This window comes from Felis catus, chromosome B4 (assembly GCF_018350175.1).
Source record: "Felis catus isolate Fca126 chromosome B4, F.catus_Fca126_mat1.0, whole genome shotgun sequence".
Lineage (NCBI taxonomy): Eukaryota > Metazoa > Chordata > Mammalia > Carnivora > Felidae > Felis > Felis catus.
In genome coordinates, this window is record NC_058374.1 from 55,820,674 (window position 1) to 55,839,502 (window position 18,829).

General features: G+C 39.0%; 1 protein-coding gene across 2 annotated transcripts in view; it reads right to left on the reverse strand.

Moving 5' to 3' along the window:
• The window catches only part of ST8SIA1 (ST8 alpha-N-acetyl-neuraminide alpha-2,8-sialyltransferase 1), a 151,194-nt gene that overhangs the window by 63,178 nt on the left and 69,187 nt on the right, over nt 1-18,829 (reverse strand). The window contains exon 3 of one of the 2 annotated variants that reach the window (XM_003988490.6): nt 1,944-2,053. The exons of the other annotated variant lie outside the window; for it this stretch is intronic. Coding sequence (XP_003988539.1) covers nt 1,944-2,053 — 110 coding nt within the window. The remainder of the gene's footprint in view (nt 1-1,943; nt 2,054-18,829) is intronic. 2 annotated transcript variants of the gene reach the window in all.

Below are 18,829 nucleotides of genomic sequence, written 5' to 3' on the forward strand. Positions count from 1 at the left end.
TGAATTACCCCTATCAGAGCCCTAGCACATCTCTAGGTTCTAAATACAAGACAGAATAGTTTTGGTTTTGTTTTTAATGTTTTTAATGAGTATTTCTTTATTTTGAGAGAGAGAGTAGGGGAGAGGCAGAGAGAGAGGGAGAGAGAGAATTCCAAGCAGGTTCCATGCCACAATGTGGGGCTGGAACCCACAAACTGTGAGATCAAGACCTGAGCTGAAATCAAGAGTTGGATACTTACACAATGGAGCCACCCCAGTGCCCCCAAGGCAGAATTGTTTAACGTACTGTTTCTAGACCCAGCTAAGGCCCAAACAAAGCAGGAGCTCAATAAATAGATGCTGTATTGACTTGAATTATGAGAACTACATTATTATTTTCTACATTTTCTTATTGTTTATATATATTGCAATAATAATAATAATTGCAATGGAGAGGAAAACATAGTCCTACACTGGAAAAACTATGGCAGGGCGCATCCATGAAGGAAAGACAGATATAGAAGAATCTCCCCACTGTGCTACAGGCTTCACCAAAGATAAAAAGTTCTTCTAAGAAGCCCAACTCTCATTCTCTGAGTGGGAGCTTGGCCCTCCCCCAGGTACATGGTTCCCCTGAAATACTCACAAGGAGTGCTTTCACTCTCCCCTATTCCATTGAGCTCAGAGGTGGTTTAGTGTACTCTTAGCCACCTTTGACCATTTCTAGACCATTATTTATTGACCCTTAAACATGAACACAAAAACCAAATCCCATGCCACTGTTCCCCTTCCTTTACTCAGCTTCTTCCTTCCCTCTGTGTTGCTGTAGGCTTCCACCTTCCTGGCCCTGGAGCCCTCTGGCACATGGGTCATAGTTATTCCTACTTCAGGGAGACTTTGGGCTTTGGGGTCCACCTGAAAGAATCTCCACAATACAGCTTCAAAGTTCCTACACTTCTGCAGTTACATGTGTCTTCTTTTTCTGCCACATGTCCTATCATCCCCCAGACAAACTGAGTTCTGCCATCATATACTCCAGTGGGCCACTCTTTGACATCAGTTCTTATGATTCCATCTCTCCTCCATCTTTGCCACCACCCACTCCCTTGGGGCTCTGAACGACCCTGTCCTTTGGCCCCGTTTGGTGCCCTTCGTCTCTTGGTCATGCTCCTCAAAGCCCACTTGCTAACCAGCCCAGACTTCAAGGTGTGTCACCTCACACTTTCTCCAGCCAGGATCCTCCACGTTGTCACTCCCCATTCTTCCTCCCTCTCAGCCACACAATTGCAAACTCATGTTAATCCAATCACTTGCTGGCTTCACTCCTGGTCAAAATCACCCACAAGTGCAGGCTGGCACCACTACAGGTTGATGGTCTCTAGCCCTGGCTGGCTGCATCTTAGCAATTCTTTTACATGGCCCTGTAGAAGCCTCCTATTTTCCCCTCGAAGTGACATGTCACCACTCAGTCCCTTTACCAAGCTTCCTCACTGCACAAAAGTTATGACCCCTCCTTCCTTCCAGTGTTCCTAGCCAAACACACATCATCAGATCCCTCTTCAAATCCCACTGGCTACTTACAAACATTTTTGTGAAAAACAGAGAAGAAAAGGGTGTAGAGTGTAATGAATAAATGAAAATGTGTATTCACAGTCAATTTTTAAATCAATTTTTAAAGTTTTTGTCACCTGACTGTATACTCTAACACAAAAGCTCAGTGTTTCTACTTTTGGGTTTCCCCATGACCTCTGAACCCTTCTTGGCTTTGTACTTTCTTGGGGCATGTTCCCCTGCTCCCCGGCCCTCTCCTAAATTCACTTGTACATGAACTTGAAGGGAAGCTAAAGAGCAGTTACAATTGATTAATCACAAGTGACTAGTTTTGAAAGGCCCCAGGGCTTGTGGGAGGTGTGGTGGGGAAAAGGGGAGAAGGCAGAGGCCGCGCTGTGGGTGCTCTCTCTTACCGCATGACAAAATTTGCTTCATCTATTTGACGGCCACAGCCACTCTTCTTCAGAATCCCACCATTTCCCACCACCGCGCATTTCTTCAAGGGCAGCTGGAATGGGGTTGCCTAGCAACAGAAAACAAGGCGGGTTTTCACTGCAGAGAACACACAACTGCTCACAAAATCATTGTTTACAGCAGACCCATTGGAGGAATTTGATTGAAGACTGGGCAGAGCAAAAGAGCATGTGGAAAGAAAGATGCCAAGAAGTTTGTAAAGAATCCACTAGCCTGTTCCTTTGAAACTAAAAGAAAGAAAGAAAGAAAGAAAGAAAGAAAGAAAGAAAGAAAGAAAGAAAGAAAGAAAGAAAGAAAGAAAAGAAAAGAAAAGAAAGAAAAGAAAGAAAAGAAAAGAAAGAAGAAAAAAAACTTTGATTCCCTGAAGTGTTTTTAAATATAACATATTTTGTATCAAACTGACCATGTACATCGTGTCTCCTAGGGAAAATAGAAAAATCCAGGTCTATTTTTAATGGCATTAAACTGGGAACAAACTCAAATGAATTCTATCCCCCTATCTGAGTGCAATTTCATTAATTCCTACAATCCTCAATTCCCTCCACAAATGTTGCTCAGTGCTTCTTATGCTAACTGTCCAGGGTAAATACAAAGATACAAAAAATCACAGGCCTCAGACTCACAGCCTGGGATGTAGGGAGACTGTGAACATAAAAAATTATGTAACAGACCCTAACGTAATGCTGAAATTGTTGTAGAAGAAGTATGCTCTAAATGCTATGGAGAATCCCACACAGGAGGAAAAAGGCAAATTTCTGCCAAGCCAACTCAGGGAAGGCTTTCTCACTTGAGATGAATCTTACAGGATGAATAGGATTTTGCCAGGCAGAGAAAGCAGTATAAACAAAGGCACAAAGTATGCTGAAAGCACATGCTGTGTTTATGAGAAAATGTACACTTTGGGTGGGTCTGTCTAGAACCTGGGAGGCACTAAGGGGCAAATGACTGTGCAAACCAGACGGCATGTGACTTTCCTCCTGCAAACATTGAAGTGGAGTGTAAAGAAAATGTTCAGTGTACCTGAGTGTTCCCTGACGTGCTATTTATAGTATGAGGGACTTTCAAAACCTAGCAATAGCCCCTGAAAGTGAAATGCGTCATCCAGTGTCTTTTAGCTGGGTCAGGAAGAAGCCCCAGGAGAATGATCTCCTGCTTACTAAAACAATGCCTAGTGGTTGGAGTTCTTTGGGGGAAGACCTCACATCTACATAACTGGTGCATAAAATAACTATTCTGATATTAAGTAGGCCATTTTGGGTGAATTCAAAGCAAATAATATGGACTATACCAAGAGAGTAAGTGGAATAAATACATGAATATAAAAGGGCTTCACATAGGCATAAAGTAATTAAGCCAGAAAAATAAAATCCCAGGCGTCTGTGTGAAACTGAGGTAGGCACTTCATGCAGCACAAGAAAAAAATTTACTTCCTCTATTTCTAGTATGTAAAAGGAACAGTCGGAGCTATGAAAATATAGTTCATAAAGATACAGTACTTAAACTGTAAAGTCCAAGTATTTGCCAGCACACAATTAAGAACTCCCTACATGACTGCAACAGAGAACAGTCCACAGAACCCCAGAGCAGGATACAGAGAGGAAGGACAGACAAAGGCCAGAACTCTAACACTTCCAGATTGTTCCAGGATGATATGTGCAATTTTTCTCAGTCATTCCTGAGGAGCATTTGAAGTCAACATTAGAAATACATTGGTTAGATCTATAATATGTTGGGAGTAGGTTTAAGCAATTATGCTCAAATCAGCTATTCATTTATTCCACAAGTATTTACTGAGTACCTACTATGTTCCAGGCACTATTCTGGGTGACAGGACATAAGTAATAATCTCTGTTCCTATGGAGCTTACATTCTAGTGGGTAAACAGATAATAAGTGAAGTCAAACGAGTAAAATGAACAGTATGTCAGACGGTGACACGGACTGTGAAGAGAAACAAATCACTGGCATGAGACAATCAAGAAATGCTTTTGAAGAACTGCAATTTAAATAGGGTGGTTGGGGAAGAACTCAAAGGAGACATGTAAGCAAATCCCTGAAGATGAGGTAGTGAGCATTACAGATATATCTGGAGGCAACCGCTGATGTAGACCTTGAGGAAGGTCTACATGTCCTATCATCCCCCAGACAAACTGAGTTCTGCCATCATAATATACATAATATACATATGTAATATGTATATTATTATTTGCATATCTATTTGTACCCCTCCTGGGGTACAAAAGGAAGAGCAAAGACCCCATTGTCTGGAGATGAGTAAGCAAGGGACAGAGAAGTGGGAAAGGAAATCAGAGAGTTAACTCATGGGGAGGTTAGGGAATAACTTCTGTAGGGTTTTGAAGGGTATGACAGAGACTAGGTTTTATTCTAAGATGAAAATCAAGTCAATGCAGGGCAAGCAAAGAAATGATGTTAGGCCATATTTTGGAACAGCCACTCTGCCTCTGCATGAACAGACTATGAGATGTCATGAGCAGAAAGAAAGGGACCAGTCAGGAGTCTCCTGTAACAGTAGACTAGAGATTCTGGTAGCTTGGACTAGGGTGATGGCAGTAGGGATGATGAGAAGTGAGCAGATTCTGAAGATATTTTGGAGGGAGAGCTGACAGAATTTGCTGATGTAACAGAATTAGAGTAAGAGAAAAAGAGGGATCAAGAATGATGCCAAGGGTTTTGGCTAGAACAGCTGTAAAGAAGGACTTGCCATTTGTTGAGGTATAGAAGATTACAAAGGAGCAGGTTTTGAGGAGAATGATCTGGAGTTCAATTTTAAATATGTCAAGTATGAAATCCCCTTTAGGAATTTGTTTTTAATTTTAGAGTGGGGGCAGGAGCAGAGAGAGAGAGAATCTTAAGCACACTCCATGGTCACCATAGAGCTGGATGTAGGGCTCGATCCCACGACCCTGGGATCATGACCTGAACCAAGATGGAGAGTCAGATACTAAACTGACTGAGCCACCCATGCGCCACCCCTTTAGGCATTTAAATGGCAGTGTCAAGTAGGCAATTGAAATATGAGAGTACAGTCAGGGAACTGATCTTTCCTGGACAAAGACAGCTGGGAGCGCTCAGCATACAGTATGTAGCTAAAGGTAGGAGACTAGATGGTGAAGAAGTGTAGACAGAAGATAGAAAAGGTTAAAGACCTGAATCCTGGGACATTCCAACAGGAAGTCAGGAGACTGAAGAGAAATCAGTAAAGGAGACTAAGGAGTAGCCAATAAAATGGGAGGAAAAAAAACACAGGAAAAGTGTGGTATCTTGGAAGACAAGTAAAAAAAAAGTGTCAAAAAATAAAAGGAAAAAATTGTAGCAAATGCAATAGATCTGTGATAATAAATAGGTAGATTAACAAATAGATAAAGTAAGATAACAGCTGAAAGTTGCCCTCTGGATTTAGCAACATGGAGGTCACTTGGTAACCTTAACAAGGATAGATTTGGTTCAGCAGTGTAGATAGCCTGATCTGAGTTCAGTGGGTTATACATGTTTATTTGCATATCTATTTGTACATAGTTTATTTGAAAAGTGTGAGCTCATTCATGCTCAGCTAGTATTTAGTTTGCCTGCAAAAACCAGCTTAAACCCCCCTCATTGTTGTTAGAGTTTTTGAACCAGATCAACTGGCAACTCCAGGCTTCCGGTTAAGAATGTGGGCACAGAAGCAGCAGCAATAGTTGCCACAGCATAAAGTTAGGTGCCACCAACCTCCTCACTTCCAGTTTGTGGGATTGTGTGATGGTAGGGCAGGCTGTCCAACCCCTCAGTGTTCCCTCTTCAGAGAAGAGGGATAATATTGCATGGGAGTAGGTGAGATGATGTACATGAAGCATCTCATCAAACTACTGGTTCGGTGACCCACTCATCTTCCTCCCCTTCTTCTTCCATCCCTTTCCTCCTCCCAGCACAGTTCACTGATTTGTTCAAGCCACAGAAAACTGAGATTCCATGGGTTTGGGGGAACACAAGAAAATAGTTCTTTATCGAACTCTATCTTAACAATTAGAAAATGTAACTATTATATTCATGTACTATAAAAAAATTTTTCAAAGCTCTTGAACAGAAGCCCAGGGATGGGGGGAGCCGTTTATTTGTTTCTGTTAATATTTGCTTGCCACTTCTTCATTTGGTCAACTACTAGCCCTCACACCAGCAATTTCATTTCAATAAATATTTCTCAAGTGCCTAAGTGCATACTCTTCTGGGCACTGGTAATACATGAGTGAACAGTAACAGCTCACCAAAACTTTGCAGAAAGGAAAAACTTAATTGAGAAAATACTGTGGAATTTTTTTTAACTGAGATAATAATGTCATTATGCTATTTTAGGTACAGAATATCTAAACTTTGGCAATGGTCAGTGTTTACCAGAAGGATATGTGAACACGATGTACTCCTTTTGGAGTACGGTACATAGAAAGAACTTTTGGCCATCCATTTCAAGATGAATATTACTATTTTGGCAAGTATTTTTTTTATTGCGGCATTTCCTCCTTTCTTTTCAAACGTTATCTCCTTGCATCCCTGACATAAAATGTCCACTGGATCTGAGAATATCGTATACGGCTCCTCCTGCTAACCTTAAAAAATACTACTCCATTTCCAGCAATATATGAGTGGATAAAAAAGTCATGGTGTATGTGTGTATATATATATATATATATATATATATATATACACATATATATGTATATATATGTGTATATATATATGTGTGTGTGTATATGTATGTATGTGTATATGTATATGTATGTATGTATATATGTGTGTGTGTGTATATATATATATATATACATATATATATATATATATATACACACAACAGAGTATTACTCAGCCATAAAAAAAGAATGAGATCTTGCCATTTGTGACAATATGGATGGACTTAGAAAGTGTATGTTAAATGAAATAAGTCAGATGGAGAAAGACAAATATCATATGATTTCACTCATATGCGAAATCTAAAAAACAAAACAAACTACATAAACCAACAAACAAAAAGCAGAAACAGATCCATAAATACAGACAAGAAAGTGATGGTTGCCAAAGGGAAGGAAGGTTGGGGGATAAGCAAAATTGGTGAAGAAGACTGGGAGATACAGGCTTCCAGTTATGGAATGAATAAGTCATAGGAATAAAAGATCCAACATAGGGAATATAGTGAATGGTATTGTAATAGCGTTGATTAAGGACAGATGGCAATAGCATTGTAGAGGGACTCACAGTGATCATAGCATAATGTTTAGACTTGTGGAATCACTATGTTATGTCCTTGTAACTAATGTAACACTGTGTGTCAACTGTACATCAATTAAAAAAACAAACAACAACAACAACAAAATACTACTCTAAATGAAAGGATGGATTAGGCAGATCAACCACATGGATGAGTTCAAAATATTGCTGGACCACTAATTCACCTGAGGGATCTTTGTCCAAAGCTTTTTGCTTATCACTGTACCATCAATTAATGGCCATCTTCTTAATGACTATATTATATTAACTGTCTGGAATTCAGATTCTGGATTGCCCGTCCCCTCAAATTCCCAGTGCCTCACTGTAAGTCAGGCATGGTCATACCAATCCCATTTCTCTCCCAGTATGACTGTGAGAATTAAAATAATGTGAGGCATTGAACATCATCAGGAAACTCTGAAGTCCTATACATACCCTTAGTACATTATTGTATACTAAAAAAATTAAATGCTCTGGGGAAAAAATGTACCATTATATTGCTAGACCACTATAATATATAGTTTATCTTTGTATGAAATACCTTCAATTTCAAAGAGTTATATAGACTTGAACAAAATATTTTTTGATTGGCCTTTGAATATATGTACTACTTCTATCAATCAATGAGCTTTTAAATGTACATTTTTGTGTGTGAATTGTTACAAGTTAGCAATCTTTTTTGCTCAACACTTTATATCCCAACCAAGCATGGAGCAGATAATAAACAATTCATTTAGTATGTTGATTATTTAATCAGATTTTTGTTGAACACCTAATCTATTTCAGCAGTACCTTGCCTGAAGTGGAACTTTCTTAATGTCATAATGGATATATAATTTAATCTCCAAACTTCAAGAACATGGATCTGCCATTTTCTAAGAGTCAATTAATAAAGACATTTCAAATTTTGTTTTTTGAGATATCTCTTATCTTTATCATGGCCCATGGCCTACATTTTTTTTTACATGTTTATTTATTTATTTATTTAGAAAGACAGAGAGAGCGTACATGACAGCGAACGTGAGCGGGGGAGGAGCGGAGAGAGAGAGGGAGTAGGAGAATCCCAAGAAAGCTCTGCACTCTCAGCGCAGAGCACAACATGGAACCTGCACTCTCAGTGCAGAGCACAACATGGAACTTGATCCCAAGAATCACAAGATAACGACCTGAGTGAAATCAAGAGTCAGATGCTCAGCTGACTGAGACACCCAGGCGACCCTGTATCTCTTCTTAAATAGACCTGATGTCTAACTTGTCTTTTCACTCAACAACTATTTGTTGAACAAATATTATGAACCAGAAGCTGTTGTGAATGCTGAGAATGTGCTGGTGAGCAAAACAGACATATACCCCACTCATGGAGCTAACATGCTAATGGGAAAAACAGAATTTAAGAAGTATGATAGGAAAGCACAGAGTGCTATAAGGTTACAGGAAATCTTTATGAGGAAGGGACACTGAGACTTCAAATCTAGCCTCTGCAATCAGACAACACGAAGAAATAAAAGGCATCCAAATCAGCCAGGAGGAGGCCAAACTTTCACTCTTCACAGATGACATGATACTCTATATGGAAAACCCAAAAGATTCCACCAAAAAACTGCTAGAACTGATTCATGAATTCAGCAAAGTTGCAGGATATAAAATCAACACACAGAAATTGGTTGCATTCCTATACACCAACAATGAAGGAATCGAGAAATCAAGGAATTGATCCCATTTACAGTTGCACCAAAAACCATAAAATACCTAGGAATAAATCTAACCAAAGATGTGAAAAGTCTATACGCTGAAAACTATAGAAAGCTTATGAAAGAAGTTGAAGAAGACACAAAATGGAAAAACATTCCATGCTCCTGGATAGGAAGAACAAATATCATTAAACTGTCGATACTACCCAAAGCAATCTACATATTCAATGTGATCCTTATCAAAGTAACACCAGCATTCTTCACAGAGCTAGAACAAATAATCTTAAAATTTGTATGGAAACAGAAAAGACCCTGAATAGCCAAAGCAATCTTGAAAAAGAAAACCAAAGCAGGAGGCATCACAATCCCAGACTTCAAGCTATACTACAAAGCTATAATCATCAAGACTGTATGGTATTGGCACAAGAACAGACACTCAGATCAATAGAATAGAATAAAGAACCCAGAAATGGACCCACAAACGTATGGGCAACTAATCTTTGACAAAGCAGGAAAGAATACCCAATGGAATAAAGACAGTCTCTTCAGCAAGTGGTGCTGGAAAAACTGGACAGCGACATACAGAAGAATGAACCTGGACCACTTTCTTACACCATACACAAAAATAAACTCAAAGTGGATGAAAGACCTCAATGTAAGACAGGAAGCCATCAATATCCTCCAGGAGAAAGCAGGCAAAAACCTCTTTGATCTTGGCCGCAGCAACTTCTTAACTCAACACATCTCCGGAGGCAAGGGAAACAAAAGCAAAAATGAACTACTGGGACCTCATCAAAATAAAAAGCTTCTGTATAGCGAAGGAAACAAGCAGCAAAACTAAAAGGCAACCAACAGAATGGGAGAAGATATTTGCAAATGACATATCAGATAAAGGGTTAGTATCCAAAATCTACAAAGAACTTACCGAACTCAACACCCAAAAAACAAATAATCCAGTGAAGAAATGGGCAAAAGACATGAATAGACACTTCTCCAAAGAAGACATCCAGATGGCCAACCGACACATGAAAAAATGCTCAACATCCCTCATCATCAGGGAAATACAAATCAAAACCACAAAGAGATACCACCTTACACTTGTCAGAATGGCTAACATTAACAACTCAGCAACAACAGATGTTGGCGAGGATGTGGAGAAAGAGGACCTCTTTTGCATTGCTGGTGGGAATGCAAGCTGGTGTAGTCACTCTGGAAAACAGTATGGAGGTTCCTTAAAAAACGAAAAATAGAACTACTCTACGACCTAGCAATTGCACTACTAGGCATTTATCCACGGGATACAGGTGTGCTGTTTCAAAGGGACACATGCACCCCCATGTTTATAGCAGCACCATCAACAATAGCCAAAGTATGGAAAGAGCCCAAATGTCCATTGATAGATGAATGGATTAAGAAGAAGTGGTATATATATATATATACAATGGAGTATTACTCAGCAAACAAAAAGAATGAAATCTTGCCATTTGCAACCACGTGGATGGAACTGGAGGATATTATGCTAAGTGAAATTAGTCATTCAGAGAAAGACAAAAATCATGACTTCACTCATATGAGGACTTTAAGAGACAAAACAGATGAACATAAGGGAAGGGAAACAAAAATAATATAAAAACAGGGAGGGGGACAAAACAAAAGAGACTCATAAATGGAGAACAATGAGGGTTACTGGAGGGGTTGTGAGAGGGGGGATGGGCTAAATGGGTAAGGGGAATTAAGGAATCTACTGAAATCATTGCTTCACTATATACTAACTAATTTGGATGTAAATTTTTAAAAAATAAAAAAATAAAGTTAAATTAAAAAAAAAGAAAGTAGTTCAGATTTCTGGCCTATTAGATAATCTTAGGAAAGTTGAAAGAAAAAAAAAGGGCAAAAATTAGGTCTTTAATGTTTTATGGCATGAATGAAGGTGAAAAGATTTGTTACAGGCTCAAAGACTTTTTCAGAAACAAATTACAAATGCTACCTGCTAAATTATTCCTGGCTTACAATATGACTTCTGGAAGAATGCTGTTAAGATCTGAAGAATTTAAACCATGTTTTTTGTGCCTTATGTAAATAGCTCTAGAGCATCCCAGAATGGTTTTTATAATTAAGTGAATGAAGCATTATTTACCAGAGTCATTTCCAAAGCCAGATGCCTCACTTCTTCCTCTTCATGTGCAATCCACACAAGACAACAAAGCAGTAAGGGCCAGTGACTTTAATCACTAACATGAGGACACTCTGTACCTACTCATCTTATATCCCACTAGATGTCTTGAATGATAATTATACTATCTCTATGAGGAACTGAGTTAATCACCATCAGTCACTAACCATGTTAGAGTCTGAGCTTGTCTTGCTGGGAGGGGATGAGGTAGGAGGTACTCAGAGAAAAAGAAAAATGTAAAGCACTTAGTAGATAGAGAACTGGATTAAACAATGCTGCAGTGACTATTTTTACAGGAATATGCAACATTTTGGCAAGAACACCTCTGATACAAATTGTTACAATGGTCTTTGAGAGAGGCTATCTTTGAGGCATGTCTACAATGTAAAAAATTAGCATCCTGCATAGATACAAAATAAAAATCAAAGAATAAAAATTGTTCCATAGAACCACTGTAGGGCAAGATCAGATATTGGGGGCAGGCTGTAATGTCCCTACATCCAAGTTATAATAACTAACTAACCTTAAATCTGCTTCTTGGGAGCACCAGGGGGTCAAAAAGTTTAAAAGCCCGTAGTGGACCCACTTGGGTTCTGTGAAAATAAATAAAGGAAAACCTCCTTCAAAACAGAGTCCAGAAGTCCTGAAGAAAGAGCTCTCAAGCATGTACCACTAATTGCAGCTTACTTTACATATCTTGGCAGGAGGAAGCTTATGTTACTACCCCAGCAGGAGAAAGAAGATTTTGTTCTAGCCCAGCAACAGCCCAGCCAATGAGAACTGCTACATCTTAGCCAATGGGAAGTCACCACAACAGTGAACACTCTCCTTTTCCTCCAATGAACTCTCATTCAAAACCACCCCCCCCCCCCCGCCACCCCGGCTCAACTCCTCCCTTATCTCTCTAAAAGCAAAATCCTCTTTGTTCTCCAGACCTGTCTATAGTTCATTAAAGTTTGCATGTCCCAAACTGCAGTTGCTCTGCTGTTCCCAAATAGACTCATTTTGTTGATAAAATAACTGGCTACTTTATTTTTAAGGTTGACAATTCTGTCCATAGTGGAGCTCTGCTAGACACAACCTAAGCTCTGAACAAACAAGAGGAGGCTGTACAGTACCCAGAATTATGAGAATTGAGTAACAGATTGAACCACATTAAGCAAACTAATGGTCAATTAAATAGCTTTAATTTCAAGAATTTATCTAAGCAACAAGCTAGTATTTTTAAATACTCTCTTGCTTTTGAAGATGGCAACAAAATACTCCATTGTTTTAAATGTAATACAAAATATATCAGATTACTATTATAATTCTCACCATAACTCACTGCTTCAGTGTTAGTTTCCAGACAAGCCAAATAACTTTTGTACCTACCTTCCTCTAGATTCTTCCTCCTCTGTCTTCCTTCTACCACTTCCTGATCCTGTATCACCTGTAACCGACATTGCTTGCTTGGTTGCTTACACTTGGGGGGCAGGGTTGGGAGGGGAGAATTCCATAAATATTTCTGAATAAATATTTTATAACAAAAAAGTGAGGCTATCAAGCTAAATTTTGCTTATTTTGTTACACATGTAACTATATGCTGATACTCTTAGCTAAAAGAGCTGGACTTTTATTTTCATACTTCATAATTCAAAGGAAAATTTTTTGCCTGTTTGTTTTGTGCTGCTACTCCCTCCAAACTCTTGTCTTTGATAGGAAGGGGGAGCAAGTCTCCCATGTCTGCAGTTGTGTTTTAAAGCTAGAAAAAATTACCAGACCATTTAGTATTCAGAACACCACCAAGTGCCACTATTAAGAAGAGGAATCACTGTCAGTGTTAGATGTGGGTCTCAAGTCTTAATAGAAAAGCATAGATTTTGATTTGCAAGCCTTCAAAGAGGCCTGAAAGGCTGTCACTATATGCCAGCTGCTATTAGTCATGATGTCAAAACATATGCTTGCCTTATTGATGAAAATCTCAAGGTTTTGCCCATTAGAACATGAACTTGCACTTCTAATTGTAGCCCAACCCATTCATTTCTATGTACCCTCACCCACATACCCACATGGACTCCCACACATAATTATGCTTCACCCACACACATAATTTAATTTCTCACCCATATGTTAATTATATCCTCAACTTAGGCATCTAAATACACCCCCTGTCTTACATCTAATTACAGCCCCCCTCTTATGAATGTAATTACACCATTCAGCCACCCATCTAATTATGCCCTCCTTGACATATTTAATTGCACTGCCCGCTCAAGGACCTAATTACATTCTAACAGTGCATCAATTAAGACCCCAACCCTCCAACAATATTCTTCAGATGCACATCTATCTGTACCCCACTTTATTATTTCAACTAAGGATTGACAACTTCCCATAAGTGAATTCCTAGTAAGCATAGTACCCAACTAACAAGCAAAATAATTACAAGATGCAGCTGAATCAAAAGCAGCTTTGTTCCTTTCCGGCAAAAAAACAAATATGTATTTGTTTTTTCAGTCATTTAACCAGCCCCTTGGAAGTCCAAATTAAAATTTCTTTTGTTTTCTTACTTTGCGTGTGTAAGCATTTTTTATGATGAAAATATCTAGTAATTAGTTAATTTATTTCAGAGACTAATTCTTCTCATTACAGACATTTAATTATTGAACCCTTTAAAACCATTATCCAAAACCTTGCCTGGGGATATATATAAGTACTAATTATAGAATATTTCCATATCCACTCCACACAAAGAAGATTCATCATCCTTCAATTACATGAAAGTGAATTTCCAGAAAGCTGCTGCTAAGATTTGTATTCCTTATTCCATTAATAAAATTGTGATTTTAAAAAAGATAAACTCAGTGTTAATATTCTTTCTACACAGGATGCATCTCTGGAAATTGAATGACGTGATATATTTATATGTTGGGACTATTTCTCCAGTAAAATTTTTGATTCAATCCATTATAAAGAATAACATGCATTCCAGAGAGTATTATGCATTTTTCACATATAATCTGTAGTCAGGATTCAACCTCTCGGAGTCAAATATTACATCAGTTCATGGGACCATTCAGTAGATTTATTAAATGATTCATAATCAACTCCCAGTTAATTGAAATTTGTTACCAACGTTGTTTCTGACCCATGAATGCCAAAGCAGTGAGGAAGGCCGTACCTCTCCTTTAGGCCAGAGGTTGGCCACATTTCAAAAGTTCTCAGACCTGGGAGATTTTTTTTGTGGTGGAAAGGAAAGGACTATGAAGGGCAAGGCCAATATATCAAAGGTAGCGGCCAGTGATTCTAAGAAGAGCAAAAAATGGCAGCAGCAGCAGCAGCAGCAGCAGCAGCAGCGGGAACCTTCAAGCTTCACGCCGTTACCGCATCTTGCATTCTCAAATCCCGATGTAGAGGTACTACCTCAAGAATCTTTCTCTGTAAATACAGTGCATCTTCCCGTGGACGAGCATTGCCCTCGAGTCTACCTGCCTGCATCCAAGCCCTGACTTAATGTTCCTTCTAGCACCACTGGCGACTTACTTAACCTCGGTGCCTTGGCGTTCTCATTTGTAACAATGGTACCCACCCCAGACAGTTGTTGTGAGGATTAAATGAGTTCTGTCTGGCACAAAGTAAGTGATCGATACTGTTATTTTATTTTTAATGGACCAACATTTTCTCAGCAAGACAGCCTAGAAATCTTGGACTCACTGTTGCTCCTCTCTCAATATCATCACCCTATCACCTACCTCTGCAGAGACTATTCTGTTCTTCTCCTTCCACCCTCATTGCAAAATTGTTTAAATGGCTCATGACTGTCAGTCAGCTTCTAGTTCTGGCCCATCATCTATCCTTTCCTCTTACATGCTAGTTTTTCTCCAAAACAAAAGTGATGGTGTCACAGGTGTTTGTACATCTTCACACACATGAAATTATACACATTAACTATGTGCAGTCCTTTCTGTATCAGTTATCCCTCAATAAATCTTTAAATAAACAAAATCTAATGCAAGTTGCTCCCCTACAAAAGAAAAATGTACAAAATGTACTATGTTTGCCCCTCAACCACAGACCAAAACATTTGAGATCTTCACTGAGGCACTCAGGACCCACCAACAAACAACCCAAACTCCCTGTTCTTTCTTTTTTCTCACCACGTCATCTATATTCACACTCCATATTCCCTCCACATCACTTTACTTACTGTGGTTCTCTTCCAACACAGCCTGAATTTCCTGTCTCCCTATGTTTGTTGAGGCTGCTACAATGCCTCCTCCCCTTCTTCCCCCCACTCTCCCTACCCTACTATCTACCTGCCAAGTCACTTTTCACCCTTAAGACCTATGAAGTGTCTGCAGGTATTATGTCCAATAAGATCCCCTGCAAGTTCAAGGATTGCTCAAAAATTGAAACAGATCGGAGGAACATTAGAATTCATTTATGCTCAATGAGTCATGAGAATTATATGTTAAAGCTGTGCACAGCGGCTTATAAATATATATGAAATTGAATCAAATCATTTCTTTAATACTTCAGAGACTTTCAAACTTATTATTGTTGATGTTATTTTGTCTGTTTCACAATGGAAGTCTTCTGCTGTTTTTTAAATAAGATCTTATGCAGAAAATCTCCATTAAAAAACAAAAATAGAAAAATAAAATAGAAGACATTTGAGGTTGAGGTGGGCATCCCTCTTGGTTTTTCTCTTATTTCTGAAAGTGACACTTAGACACCCGAAGGAATTTGATGGTGCAGAAAACTACTAACCTAATCAAACTCTTTCTCCCTATCCCTGCCCCCAAAATGAAGAACTCTACAAATATCAAGCACATTTCAGGTAAGGACATGTGGCTAGTATTTACTGAGCTCCAACCAGCCATATACTAGTCACTATGAAGTACTGGGGCAAAAACTCTGACCCCCAGCTTAGTGTTTGTTACACTAAAAGATGGTTTGAATTAAGACATCTATTTTGTTTTCAACTGTAAATAGTCTACAATTACTCAGTAATGCAGCAGAGTGTTAAACTGTTAATCCAATTCGATAAAGTACCTGAACAACAGGACCAGGATCAGTTGCTGGCTAATTAACTATTAAATTATTAATTAAAAAAACAAACAAACCTAGCATTGTCTCATATATAACTATTCCATGGGGGAAAAAATGAAGCAATCAACCAGAGAATATCTTCTTTGAGAATAACTGGCTCCTTCTGCTTTCTCCCCTCCCAACTTTATAAGAAAAAGTATCTGTCATTCTTTCTTGTGAGAAAAAGGAAAAGAAGTTGTTTCTAAAGCATTCCTTCTTTCCTGGCATCTCTCCCTTAATCATATCCCAGAACTAGCCCAGATAAGCCTCCAATCAGCTGTATTTCATAGCCTCTAAGTTCTCCACTCATACTCTTACCTCTGCTTATTTTACCCTATCTGCTTGAGTCATCTTCTCCCCTTTTTATAGTGTTGCCCACGTATATCAGAATCACCCTAAAATGCATAGTAAAGATGCATATCCTTGGTTCTACTTCAACTGTGAGTAGACCGTGGGAGGCTGAAGTTGCCCTACACAATTTGTGTGCACAGTAAGGTCTGTGACCCGCCAGATCCTACCAAGTCTCAAATACAACCTGAAGTCTTCCTTCTCCAGAACTTTCCCTGACCTACCTTATTTCCTTATCTTCCGGGATCAGCATCCACAATCCTACCCACTGCCACAAAAAAAAAAAGAAAAACAAAAAACCCTACAGCAATGTCACTCCCTTTAACCCAACACTCTAGACACTTGGCATTTAGTACTATTTGCTACCCATTTTGTATATATGCTCACCCTCCACAAGTGGAGAATAAGCCCCTCAAGGGTATAAATCATGTCTTATAAAATCTAAAGCTCCAACATTATGTGCTGGACACAGTAAGTACACAGGTGTTTTGATTAATTGATTGATTCACCCAGAAATGCCAGGAATATAAGCCAATGAAGCAAATCTGTTAACTTTTTCAGACCACTGGTATAAAGGTTAAGGATACACAGCTGAGCTAATAGAGTCTGTCACACGGAGTTCCAAAATCAAATGCCTACAGAATGCAAACAGGGAGCATAAGTGGAGCAGAAGGAATACAACAGGGAGTGCTAGGGACTGGGGCAAACAAAGGACATGTGACAAAACCAAAAAGATCAGAGCTCATAGTCTGCTGATGGGCATAGGACCTAGTGCTGCTAGATATTCTAATTTTTTTCTCTAAGTAATACTAAATTCTATGTGAAACCTCGTTTTTAATGTTGGCAATATGCTTCTAATAATTTTTTAAACCATAAAAGCTGAACAAAATACATTTGAGAGCCACACTTGACTCTAGTATTTTAAACTCTAGAACCCAGGCAGGGTCCTAGCCATCTTACATGTATTCAGAGTGGGAGGTTAGAGATGAGTGTAAATCTTAAATTATTAAGAAAGATGTAGGAAAATGCACCTTTTAAGGAACTTTTAGCCCAAGATGGGGAAAGATTCTCTTCTTGCCAGGTCCACATGAAATAACAGGTCCTTTTTTAAGGCAGTTTGTGAAAATTCATGATTCCAAGAGACAGAAGGCAGACCACAGGTTTTTGAAGTCCCCTAATCTCCATTCAAAATATCATTGAGACTCAGATATTACCCACAGTGATTTCTCAGCCCTCTATGACTGAGACCTCTCATCCTAAACAGTTGTTTGTTTTCCTTTTTTTTATGTTTATTTATTTATATTGAGAGAGAGAGGGAGCAAGAGAGAGAGAGAGCGCACACACAAATGGGGGAGGGACAGAGAGAGAGGAAGACAGAGAATCCCAAGCAGGCTCCCTGCTGTCAGCACAGAGCCGGATGTGGGGGTCGAGCTCACAAACCGAGACATCACGACCTGAGCCGAAATCAAGAGTCAGACAGTTGACCCACCGAGTCACCCAGATGCCACAACAGTTGTTTTTTAGCCAAAATGGGATCATCTTCCTTATGCTGTTTAATAAAGTATTATGGACATCTTTCCATTATTCTTATTTTAATGCCAGTGTACTATTTGACTGGATAGATGGTTCAAAACTTAACCAATTCCTTACTGTAAAAAGTTTAGGTTGTTTCCAATTTTTCACCATGTTAAATAATGCTGCTATAAACATCTTTGAATTGTGGCAAATCCAGGAGGGTGAAGATGGAAGGCAGGACCAGCCCACTCTATTTTTTCCTTTGGTCGGGACAGTGAAGCTTGCTTAATTTTATTTAAAGCATCGTGCAAGAGCCTCTTCAAGTCCACCTTTCAATGAAATTGTTTTTTCCTAGCCCATTCCACATAGGATTCCTTATGCTGTCACTGACCTGACACATATAACCTTGAGCACTTGTCCAATTATATCCTTAAGATAAATCCTTAAATGTAGAATTGCTGGGTCAGATAATAAGCACATATTTAAGTCCTTTGATACACCTAACTAAATTACTTACCAGAAAAACTGTACCAGGTTCACTGGCCCCACTGTGCCTGAGAGCATGTTTGTCTCAACCTCTATATCTGGCTACCTTGAACAACCTGGGTCATATCAATAAAAGTTAGCAGGTGAGTACATAAGAAAAACAATGGGAATCTCCTATGTATTTCAGACACACAGGGGAGAAACTTTATTGTGTTGTAATCATTCTATGATGTATTATTTAATCTGAGAGGAAAGGCAGTGTGGTTTCAATGGGTAAATTCACA